The 12,211-nt window shown below is 33.6% G+C and overlaps 1 protein-coding gene across 2 annotated transcripts; it reads right to left on the minus strand.

The window, feature by feature from the left end:
• Nucleotides 1-397: 397 nt before the first annotated feature.
• LOC132302474 (microtubule-associated protein 70-1-like) lies at nucleotides 398-7,659 on the minus strand. 2 transcript variants are annotated; one of them, XM_059799355.1, is made up of 12 exons: nucleotides 7,022-7,659; nucleotides 6,851-6,936; nucleotides 5,156-5,221; nucleotides 4,879-5,049; nucleotides 4,592-4,762; nucleotides 4,319-4,474; nucleotides 4,042-4,188; nucleotides 3,841-3,912; nucleotides 3,225-3,755; nucleotides 2,905-3,092; nucleotides 830-897; nucleotides 398-722 (listed from the first exon to the last, which is right to left on the minus strand). In XM_059799355.1, exons 1-11 carry the CDS (start codon nucleotides 7,302-7,304, stop codon nucleotides 858-860), a joined length of 1,911 nt encoding a protein of 636 aa, XP_059655338.1. In that variant the 5' UTR covers nucleotides 7,305-7,659; the 3' UTR covers nucleotides 398-722; nucleotides 830-857. The 2 variants fall into 2 exon arrangements, with proteins under 2 accessions (XP_059655338.1, XP_059655337.1); XM_059799354.1 differs by having other exon boundaries at nucleotides 398-897; nucleotides 7,022-7,658.
• Between the last annotated feature and the right edge of the window lie 4,552 nt (nucleotides 7,660-12,211).

Raw genomic sequence — 12,211 nt, forward strand, 5'->3', positions numbered from 1 at the left:
ATATCATTAGAAAATTTCCTCCCGTTATCTTTAAAAACGGAAGAGACGCACCATGTCAAAGTGGATTGTGTTGTTTGCTTCATATAATAGATTTAAAGGAGCGCCTCTATAACGCTCGTCTCAAATTCTTCATTTGAGTCGAAAAAGAAAGGCAACAACAATAAAAAGGCCGAGATTTAAAGGACAGATGCCCAAATTACTTGTAAGAGACGACATTGATGCAGTCACAGTACCACAGGCACAAGCTATGAGAATGATGGGGAGTGAAGCTTCACCAAGGTTAAACATGTTGGCCAACTGCGAGCACAAGCTCCTTTTTCGAATCACTTCATTTTCAAGCATGGTGATGCATACGAATTCCACTACAAAGCATTGATGTGTAGAGAATAGGGCACAATCATGAGAACTATGATCTTTATATGATTACAAGAATATTGACAAACCTGAACAAATGACAATCAAACTAGCTGCAGATTACAAATATAGACTGTAAAATGACCAACACAAGGGAATGCCAACAAGCTACCTATACAACACAACCACTGCCACTCCAATAAATTCTGCCAAAAAAAGGTTAGCTCAACTTCATTTATCCTCCATTTTCTTTCTTGCTGATTCGAAGCAGAGGGCTAAAGGACAGTCTAAGTCAGAAGCATGACAATTCATCCACAAGCTTTCTTCCTCACTTTTTTACTTTCTTGACAAACTCAGTGAAGAATATTCTGTCATCAGCATGCGAGTTACAATCTTATACTCAACCACAAAAGTGTAAAAGAAGGAATAGATGGGAGGAAGAAAAAGAACTGAAGTCCAGGCCAAGGCAGATTACTCATTACTGCTGTAACTGAGGCATCTTGTTACTGGGTGCTGCGCGTCATCCCACTTCGTGCTACATTCCTGCACAAAGAATTCACGTTTTAAATTTAAGGAGTTTGAATGCAAGCAGTAAAAATAATAATAAAAGCAGTAATCCATGTAATGGAGTTATATGGATCAGTAATTTAGTACATGAGCTTTGAGAATGAATAGAGTCATTCTAAATGAATACATTAATTCAGAGAGTGTTTCTACAAGTAATAACCAACTTAAACAACATCCTGAACTTTGGCACTCAAAATTGTTTCAGCAACATATTACTATTCCAAGACAAATGGTACACATACCTCAATAATAATAATAATAATAATAAAACAGAAACTCAGAAGAACAAAATGCAAATGACCCTGATTCACCAGCTCAGCCTCAGCCTGAGGGTTGCTGTTTGGTGTGCCTCCTATCCAATAAAAACAAACAGCAAATGGATAACCCATCAAGCTGTGTAATGAAAATTGCAAACAAAAGCCTGGCAAAGGCACTTGTGTAAGGGCATGATCTCATTTTCCTTGGAAAATATTTTTTGACCATGGCTCTGGATTTAAAGTTTTTGCTTGCAGTTATCGCTCAACAGTCGAGTAAGAAAATAAAAATTCTAAAATGGATTTCTCAGCTAATATTATAGATTTTCAACAAACCACACCCAATTAAATACTATTATTCACTACTGGTCCCACCTACACAAGGTTGCTAGAGAGCTGAACTGGACACAGATCTAATCTTTAGGTCTATTTTGCACGAAGCGTCAGCTCTCAAAGTCAAACCAGTGTGAGGACGCGCAGACACGAAAATTTATTATAAAAATAAAAATAACAACAACAAAGACTTGTCAACATATCCACAAATTAGCCTGCTCCTTTGGGAGTACCCCCTTTCAAGTCTCACCGAAGGTAAGGACCATGCACGTGGTTTACGGGAGATTGCGTGCATCTGGAGTTTGCAAACCATCCAAAAGTCCAAAGTGGCTACCAGATGGGTTGATTCTTTGTTATCCAAAATATATGTGTGTGTATATATATATATTTATATCCACAAATTCATGTACCTAAAGTCATCTTAGAAATTGCACAACTTAGAAAATGAAGTTCACAAACTTCTTCTAGACTTCTACATAATTATACAATGAATGCTGTACCATTAACTTATTATGATCTTAACATGTGAAGAGCATGTGACGCATAATACTCTAATAAGTATGTTGCCATATTGCATCTAGTTTGTCGTAAACATGCATTTTAGTCTTTATATAGTGTATTTAAAAATGATAGCAGCAATATGTCCTCAACATACAAGGATAATTCTCCATAAATTAATTGTTTGCATAAACTTGATGGCTGCATTTGGACTTGCATGAACAAGGTGGCATACATTTTCCTTGTATATATACACACTTACATTTTCCATAGAGAAACTTGTTTTATAAAAAGCCAAAGACATGCACAAGAGATCATCAAAGTACAGCAAGCATATGTTTTTAAAACCAAAAGTGGAAGAAATTTTCAACATATGGCGATGAAAATAAAAAGGAGCATATTTGATGCAAGTATTAAGGGTCAAGGAAACATAGATATCATGTCAGCAAATTGGAAACCAAAGAGAACCCCGATGCATAGACTAAAATTGGAAAAAAAAAAAAAAAGAGAGAGAGGAGGTAAAAAGGGAGGCATATTTGATGCAAGTATTAAGGGTCAAGGAAACATAGATATCATGTCAGCAAATTGGAAACCAAAGAGAACCCCGATGCATAGACTAAAATTGAAAAAAAAAATTAAAATTAAAAAAAAAAAAATAAAAGAGAGAGAGGAGGTAAAAAGGGAGGGGTGGGGGGGGGAGGACTTAAAACAATAAACAAAATGCATCATTCAAGATGAAAAATTAAATAATAATACTAATAAAGCAAATTTGCAACAAAATTGATATCCTGAAGGGTCAATATAAGACAAATCATTGCAGTACAAGTGATACAGGTACAAGTATGCATGTATGCACTACTGCTTCTATATAATATATACAGGATAAAAGAAGACAAACCTTCCTATGAGTAGCTGAGAACTGTTTGTGGGACCCTTGGTATTCCCAAATCGCTTGGCCCTGTTTTCATGTTCTTTCTCCACGCGCATCGCAGCTACCTCCTTCTCCATGGCAGCTACTTCCCTTCTCATCTTCTTGGCCTCAACCTCCATTGCCTTTGTCAAAGTATCTACTTTCTTCGCTAACATCTTAAAAACAAGATTCATAATCAAACATTTAATTTTTTTTTTTTTTTTTGATAAGTCAAAACATTTAATATTTATAATCAAACATTTAAGATTCACAATCAAACATTTAACCAAATAAGCCAAGAAATCAACCTCAATAGCATCATCCTTGTCTTTGAGGCTTTGATCCTTCTCATGACCAGCTTTCCTCAGCAAGATCACCTCTTTTTGTAGCAAGTCATATATTAACACTGGAACAGTATCTTCTGCATCCACTGTTGAAAATTCATTGGGTTTTTCATCTGGACTACCTTTCCAGGTAGTATTTACCTCACTGTCCTTCATTCCCTCACATGACAGGCTGTCATTGAAATTAGAAGCCACCCCATTTAAGAGAACTTTACCCGTGTCTAATGAGCGTGTGCCGCCATCAAATGACTTTGACGTCCCTTTCGCATGCTTCAATACTGAATTAGTGCCAGAAGACGGAGAAGATCTCAACTGGAAGGATGGTGATCTCTTAGGTAAAAAGCCATTGGAGGTCAATTTGGAGATGTTATCAGCTCCACCCAGGGATTGGCGACGACCATTGCTTACACTTCTTCCTTCTAACATACTCCGGCCGTTATTGCTCGATGATCTCAAAGTCTCTTCTAGTACTTTGAGCCGCAGTTGGTATTTTTCCTGGAAGGTGAAACAGAAAAATTATTACATTAAACCAGGCTAGAAGATATCATTATACAGCTCAGCTATAGAACCAAATAATTACTTTCAATTGTGCTTCGGATTTCGCAGTTCGCTCAGCTACAGAGAGCTTGTCCCGGAGTTGCTGCATCTCTCCCTGCAACAGCAGGTATTGGTTACATTTAATAACTTCTGAAGTAAGAGAACCCAAACCTAAACAGTTTTGCCGAAAAACAAAACAAATTCAAAAGTTTCAAATGAGAATTGATTAGAAACTAGCATATACCTGCAAGAACCTTCTTTCTTCAAGCCATTGTTTTACAGGCATCACTTTATCATTAGCATCTTTCCATTCATTAGCTACCACTACCGCTACCCTGTTTGCTGTTACTTTTGCACGAGCCAGCTCCCTGTCAAGAGTTTTTCTTTCCTCCTAAAAATATAAAGAAACAAATGCTTCCAACTTTGAGGATTGTCTTATATCTACAAACCATATCAAGTAAAGGACGATACAGGTAAGAAGAAAACAACTCTCAAGGCTTCAAATGTGTAGGGCACATTACATTCATCTCTTGAACTTTCCGCTGGTAATCCCTCACAGCATTTGCAGCTGCACCACCAGCAAGTACAGCCTCTTCAAGCTCACGTACAGTTTGGGTAAGCTTCTCAACCTCGGCAACCTTTTGGCGATGCATTTTATCCAAAATTTTATTTTCTTCCTGATACATGCATATGTTAGATGTACAAGTCCAGGCTAATAAGACAATAACCAGAAACGTATACAGCTAAAGCTTTAATGGTGTTGAAAAGAGAAATTGCAACCATTATCATAGTACCTGGCAAATTTCTATCTGCTTCATCAACTCTTGGTTCTTATTCTGGAGATCATCAACCATAGAAGCCTTAGCCAGGGCAACCTGAACTGTCCTCTCAGCTTCAATTAAAGCAGCCTCTTTTGATTTTGTGAGGCGATCTAATGCTTTGTTGTCATCTTGCAGCTTTGCAATCTGGAGGCAACCAAGACATTAGAGCAATGATAGAATAAATGGTCCTGATCAATTATAAGGAATTTTGTTTAGCTACAGGATCATCATTATGTCCAAAGACGGGAAAGAAAGAATACCTCTTGCCGAGCAAGCTTGAGCTCAGCCTCCAGTGGTGCAAGGATGGCTTCAATTGGTGGCATATCATCATCTTTTTGAGCAGCATGAACCCTTCGAAGAGTGGCTTCCGCTGCAAACTGAGCTGCCATTGAGGCCTTCTTCTCATCATTGATTTTCTTAATCTCAAGATTCTGCAAAAAGAAAAAAGAATAAAAAAATAATTTTACCACATTAAATAAAGCTCTGTTACAGCATGAGAAAAAATAAATTGAGGTAGAAAAGAGTTTTGTGCAATACTTTGCTTTCTAGAAGAGATTCTGTTAGCTTGAGCTTCTCGTCCATCTTTGTCAACTCTTCAGTGAGCTATAGATAATACGACAGGGAAAAAATAAATAAATAAATAAAAATTTGTCAGGTTTGTTAAAAAGTTCTATCCACATGAATCCAGAAACGTGGTCTTAGAAATACATAAATAAACATAAATGAAGAAAACAAAAGGTGCTCCAGACCCGCCAACAAAGCTATTGCTCAGCTTAAAAATCAAACAGTAATATATTTAGGCAATCCCAAATACCCAGATTAATTAACCTAGATTTCCCAATTGCTTTTAAGGTATCTTCTAAGAAGTCACCAATGGAATCCCAAAATCTTCTTTACAGAAGATTGGGGATCAATATAGTTATCAAAATTTGAAAAATAAAAAATATAAATTGCACAAAAAAAAAGTCACAACATCTTTAAACAGCATTGTAAAATTGCCCAAATCATAACATTAGTATCCAAAGCAGCAAAGTATGACAAGATAAATTTTAGAATTCCCTGCAACCAAGAAGATTTCATAGGCATTTTAAATTATAACAGTGACTTTTATTAAAGAAAATACCAAAAATCATATCATTGCATGAACATTTAGTCTTAACAAGTAAAATAATGCAACCTCAGAACCCCCTAAGGAAATTCCAGAAAAAAATGAATGTCATAAACTTAAAGGGAAAATCCCCAGCTGCTTCAGAGGAATTTAAACAAGCATCAAGAAGCAATATAAATTTCATATTGAAATAATGTGATATTAATTGTGAAAAGTAATACAAAATCAAAAAGATGAAGAAAGTTGACTATCTATGTAGGTAACCTAAATCATACATAAAAAATATTATGCTGCCTCTGTTATAAATCCACCATCGGCAAGAAATTCTGGTGATCTACATAAAAATTAGATACATTCCATCGTGACAGGGTTGCCAAACAAGCTCCATCCTTCTAATTCCGCAACAAACCCATTTTATTGCCTGATATAGTGGTAAAAGCTCAAACTTCCAAAAGAGTTTTGAGTTAAGAGGACATGGACTAGTACAGATAACGCAAATGCTAGGTTTGCAACTAGCCCAGCCATTCCCACAGTCTCGATCAACAATGACAACAAAGTTGATGAGATTCATTGCTTTGATAGTGACACCACATAACATCAACTAATGGGATTCACAATGGTGAATGGAATAAATCTGACACTAGAAGTGACTGCAATGATAAAACAGACGAAACAGAACCAAGTGAAGTAGAAATGGAAGTTCAAGAGAAAAATCTTTGATAAAATAAATCGCTATTAAACATGGACCAAACAAAACTTAAATTCATTCAAAATTTCATAAGATAGCACCAAATTAGGGGAAAGATGAAGACAAATCATCACCATCAAATCCAAACAGATCATATCTAATATCTCACAAGTATCTGGTGTTTGGCAATTTCATATAATAAAATAAAATAAAATAAAATAAAGAATACCCAACCAAAATGCATAGAGTTTGGAAATGCAACAATTAACTGTTTTGTATGTAGGAGAGAACTCTGAAAACTGAATTAATTTTTTAAAAAAATTATACAAATCAGTTCAATTACAAACATTAAGCTATAACACAAACACATAAAATTCCACCAAAAAATATAAACATAGATATATATATTCTCAACATAGATAGATAAAGAAAGAACCTCTTCGACGGCCTTTTCTCTGAGGCGTTCTGACAACTTCAATGCCTTGATCTCAGCTTGCGCCTCTCCTAATTCTCGATCCTTATCTGCAAAAAACGACACCAGCAACCAAATCAACCCAAAATTATATCCAAACAGTATCTGAATCCGCGGATCGAATCGCATTCTCACCTCTGACTTCATTCTCCAACCGATTGAGCTCCACCTTCACCGGATCCGAACCGTGCAGCAAATTTAAGAACTCATCGGCGTCCAAACTCGGCCGAACCGAAGCTCGCCTCCGCGAACTCTTACTCTCCTTAAACGATCCTGACACCATCAATGGCGTCGCCGTCGCAAACATCGCCTCATTAGCCAACGTCTGCCGGACATTTCCCCCGTTCTCTCTGGTACTCAGCTCCGTCGTCCAACTAGCCGGAGACAAACACTCTCCGTCGCCGGAAATATCGGCCATGTCGGATCTGACACACTATCTCACATCAAATAACTATAACTTCCTCGTAGACAATCACAGTTGCTAGGGTTTCGATTTAGAGATATATAGATAAAATAGATACTTTCTAGGGAAAGAAAGTGATAAAGAGTTTTGGGAGAAATGTGGAAACGTATTCGTCTCTCCTCACTTCAAATAAACGGAGGACAATGCTTTTGTTTCTCTCTCTAGACAATGGTTTTAAATCTGCATCATCTCGCTAGGATAATGAGTTTCTCTTTCTAGAAATGTGTTAGAGAAAGAATGCGCGTGTCAGCTACTTGGCTGTTTTTTATTATGAATATAAAAATCTCTGTTATCAGAGACGCTTTGCTGTTAAGCAGAGACACTACTGCAGTACTACTGCGTGTGAGGCGAGTGTATTAGTAAACTACACTCTTTTGTTTGACAGGAAAGCTCTCTATAATGAGCTGTGTGCGTAATGCACATACTGCCTGTGAAAGCTAAAGCTTAGGGTGCGTAATGCGCATACAGCCCCCGAAAGGAAATATTGGGCGTGCACAGTACGCACACTTGCGCGTTTTTAACCCATCCGATGTTTCATGTCGTGTCGCGTTGGAAGCTAATTTTAATTACCCCTTTTCCTCAAAAATAAAAATTGTAAATTTGTTTTTAATACGGAAAGCCGAATTGTGCAACTGTAATTACCCTTTTTCTCAAAAAGTAATATTGTAAATTTGTTTTTGAATACTTTAACTGTAATGATGTTTCCGAAAAATAAAAAATAAAAAGCTGTAATGATGTGAATATTTTATGTGTATGTATAAATTTTCAAGAGATGCACATAAGCGTCTTCAAATTCCATTTAAACCGAACATTTAGACTTGTCGGGACTTATTGGGCGATGTTGTTTTCGTAAAAATATTTTTAAGAAAATTTTTTTGGGTTGATTTGATGTCGAAATCTCCTTTGACCCATTAATCTCTCTTTATGGATAGAACTATTTTTTGAAGATATAAAGGAGAAGAATATTTAGATTTTCAGGGCAAAAGATTCACAACATAGTCATATGGACCAATAATAAATGAACATGTCATAGTTTAATAATCAAATCATAAATGATAATCAAATCACCATCTCTAATTTGCTAAATAAATACATATCCTATCATCTTTTATTTGGTAATTAAATATCACATGTCTATTTATTATTGATTCACAGTGAGTATATTGTAAATTCTCGCTAAAGAGGACCTAAGTATTATCCTATTTGAATTATGTTAACGAGGTCTTCATCAAAGCAACAGAACTAGTTAAGAAAATAGGTTTGAGACTTAGATACAAATGGAACTAGTTAAGCAAATGCTTCACATACACACACTAGTAAAAGAAATTATCAAACTCTTTATATTTTTTTTCAAAATTATTTAAAAAAAACCTTTTACAAATAATTAATTAGTAACTTGTTTTGAGTAATTGAAATTTTATATATTTATGAAGTCAGGTGTATTGTCTTTTTACACATTTATTAATTACAAACAAAATTTTAAGAGTTAAGATTAAAGTTTAAGGAGTTTTTCTAATTTATATAATTCTTACCAATAAGAAATAAATATTACTTTTAAATAAATATTAAAATTCATATTTTAAGCAATTAGACATAATTGTAAATTACAACAAGTCAACAACGTAAGATTTTAAAAGAAAAAAACGTAAAATCTAAATTAATTGAGTTTCTTACGGAATTGAGAAAGATAAATTATTCAAATATATAAAAAGTGACTAAATACAATAAATTAAGGACCACTGTGCCCAAATACAACCCTTTTTCGGACCAGTGATTACTAATTGAATTAGACAAAAAATTCACTCATAACTGTATTTGGGCAACTTGAATTTGGTGTTTAAAGCAAAAATGTTACATATTACTCGAGGAGCTTAAATAGGTAGTACTGCAACACATAGAAGTAATAAGATGTCTAGAAAGAATGTTTTTGAAATTTGGAGACATAAAACTGTAATTTTTTTTTGTTACGCGAGTGATTGAAAAAGGACAGTGCTATAAAACTTTTGGGTTTGGGTTCAATCATGATCATGAATATACTGTTGGAAACAGGGGCATTAAAAACATAAATTTTGAATGAGATTTGAAATAGATTCCGCTAATAATTTTTTACGAATCTCTAGACAAGCGCGTTTCTCTCCGCAAGGAGATGAACGTGGTATATTTACTTTCTGAAATCCATTTCCGGATGAATGAGAAATTAGCTCCAAAGTGTGGTGTTTTGATAAGCCTAAATGGGTATGTAAAATGTGGGAAGTGTTTGTCCCACATGGAAAAAATGTTGAAACAAATTGAAATTTAAATAAGCTGAGTTTAGGATTTGGGCTTGGGCTTGGGCCTAATTGTAAAGTCCAGATTATTCTTTTTTTTGGAATTTTGGATTGGGCCTAATTTTGGGCTGGACTTATTTAAATGGGTTTCACAAATGAGTAGGGTTTTTGGGTGGGTGGTTTTTTGAATTAAAAAAACTACTTTTTAGTTTTTCTAAAAGGTTACACCTTTTAAATTAAAAAAACCATATTTTAGTTTTTTCTAAAGGGTTACACCTTTTAAATTAAAAAACCACTTTTAGTTTTTTCAAAGGGTTACACCTTTTTCCGAACCATCATAACCCATAGTTGCACCCACTCGAAAAGGCACATTGTAACCTATTGGAATGAATGTGTCTATTGGTGAACAGACACCATGTGAACCATTGCAACCTATTGGAATGGATGTGTCTATTGGTGAACAAACACCATGTGAACCATTGCAACCTATTGCAATGGTTGTGTCCAATGATGAAAAGACGCACCCCATCCGAAAAGGCATTTCTATTTCTATAAATACCCCCCTTTGGATCATTTGCAAGTCATTCATTTTCATTTTCTTCTATCTCCCTCTCTAGACTGGAACCCAACCCAAGAAGGTTCAAACCATAGGTTAAGTGGTTCGAGCCACTTCGACCCTAATCCAATTTCATCGAGCCATATTAAGATTGGTCCGAACCATTTGGTTCGGATTACACCCAATTCAGCATTTATATAGTATATAGATGCATTTTTGAGTCAGAGAGAGTATTACACGGAGGAGGTTCGCCGTATCCACGAGTTTGTAGTGCTGCTACTGGTGGATGTAGACCGTTGTATCCTGGGAGATAGACGCCACTGAGTCCGTTAGCACCATAGCGGGGCGAATCTGTCTTAAGGACATAGTATTCAATACTAGCCTCGGTCCAGGTTCTTTATTGATTATTATGATTTTATTAATTTATTTTGCATATTTAATTAAATATAGAGTTGAATATTTAATTAATGATTTCTTAACATATTGTTAATTATCTAATGACATATTAGTATAAGATTTGTTATATCTTAAATATCACATGAAGCATATATTTTTCCAACATATACCTATAAGAAAAAGAACAAAAATAATAATAATAATAACAATGAATTCTTGAATACTAATTATATTAATCTCTGAGTTGCTTAAAAACCTTTATCAAATTCCAAAATAAAAAAATAAATATAATCATAGTCAAATAGAATATAAGAAAGAACTAAAATTCTTTTTAAATTGAAACCTCAAGAAATAACGGCAAAAGTAAAATCAATAAATCATAATCAAATAGGATAGGAAAAAAAAAAGAGACAACTTAATCAAAAACCCCAAACTGGACGAACCTAATTCATTGAATTCTACAAGGAAAAAAAAAAGAAAAGAATTAAGAACAAAGGTAAAATCATATAATATACATAATAATGACAATTTCCATTAAGAATTTTCAAACATGCAAAAAAAAAAAAACTATAACTATCTGACAATAAGGTTTAGTAAACAAGACTAAACAACTTAATAAATTTATATTCATACTCAAATAGAATAGAACAAATAATTTAAAAAATAAAAAAAAAAATTGAAATCTCAAAAAATAATAGTAAATGTAACATCAATAGAACCGCAATCAAATAGAATAAAGAAAAAAGAATGGAAAAAAATTAAAAAAAGAACTTAATAAAAAATCCTAAATTGGACAAACCTAATCCATCAAATTCTACAAGAAAAAAAAAATCAAGAAATAAGGATGAAGGTAAAATCAATAAAATCTTACATATACATAATAGTTGTAATTCCCATTAAGAATTTTCAAACATGCAAAAAAAAACTATAAATAACTAACTATAAGATTTACTAAGTAAAACCAAACAACTCAGAGAAATTGTAAAAAAAATTGAATGCACGAGGATTACTCTAAACTGGACGAATCTAATCCTATCAAATTTTGCAAGGAAAAAAAATCAAAAAATAAGGACAAATGTAAAATCAATAATAATAAAATAATAATTTTAATTAATTATAAAACATAAAGCATTTCAAAAGTTAATTTTTTAAAAAAGTTTTAAATAGAGTTAAAAAAAAAAAATTCTAATTTTATAAAAATGTACAGTAATCACCATTCTTCTATATGCAAATTTGCAATAATTTACATTTTATACAGAATTATTGATGTTATGTCGAGTAACATAGAATTTTTTTTTTTTTCTAGGAGTTTACTTTAAACTAATTTTTACCCACAAAATTTTCTTTTGTTTTCTTTCTCCTTATGTTAATAGAGGCAACTAACGATAGGTAAATAGACTACAACTTTTTTACCTCAATAAATATTAAAGTTATTTTCGTCATTAAAATCTCAGTCATTCCTGCCCCATACATGTTCAAGAAGATTTGAAATTGATAAAAACTTTGAATAAAAGTTACCATCTATTGTCAAAGTCATCCTAATATACATAATAATTGAAATTCCCATTAAGAATTTCAAACCTGCGAAGAAAATTGTAAATAACTAACGAAAAGATTTATTAAATAAAATGAAATAACTTAGA

This window comes from Cornus florida, unplaced genomic scaffold (genome assembly GCF_030987335.1).
Source record: "Cornus florida cultivar Cherokee Brave unplaced genomic scaffold, ASM3098733v1 CherokeeBrave_3.0.0_Hap2_Chr04, whole genome shotgun sequence".
NCBI lineage: Eukaryota > Viridiplantae > Streptophyta > Magnoliopsida > Cornales > Cornaceae > Cornus > Cornus florida.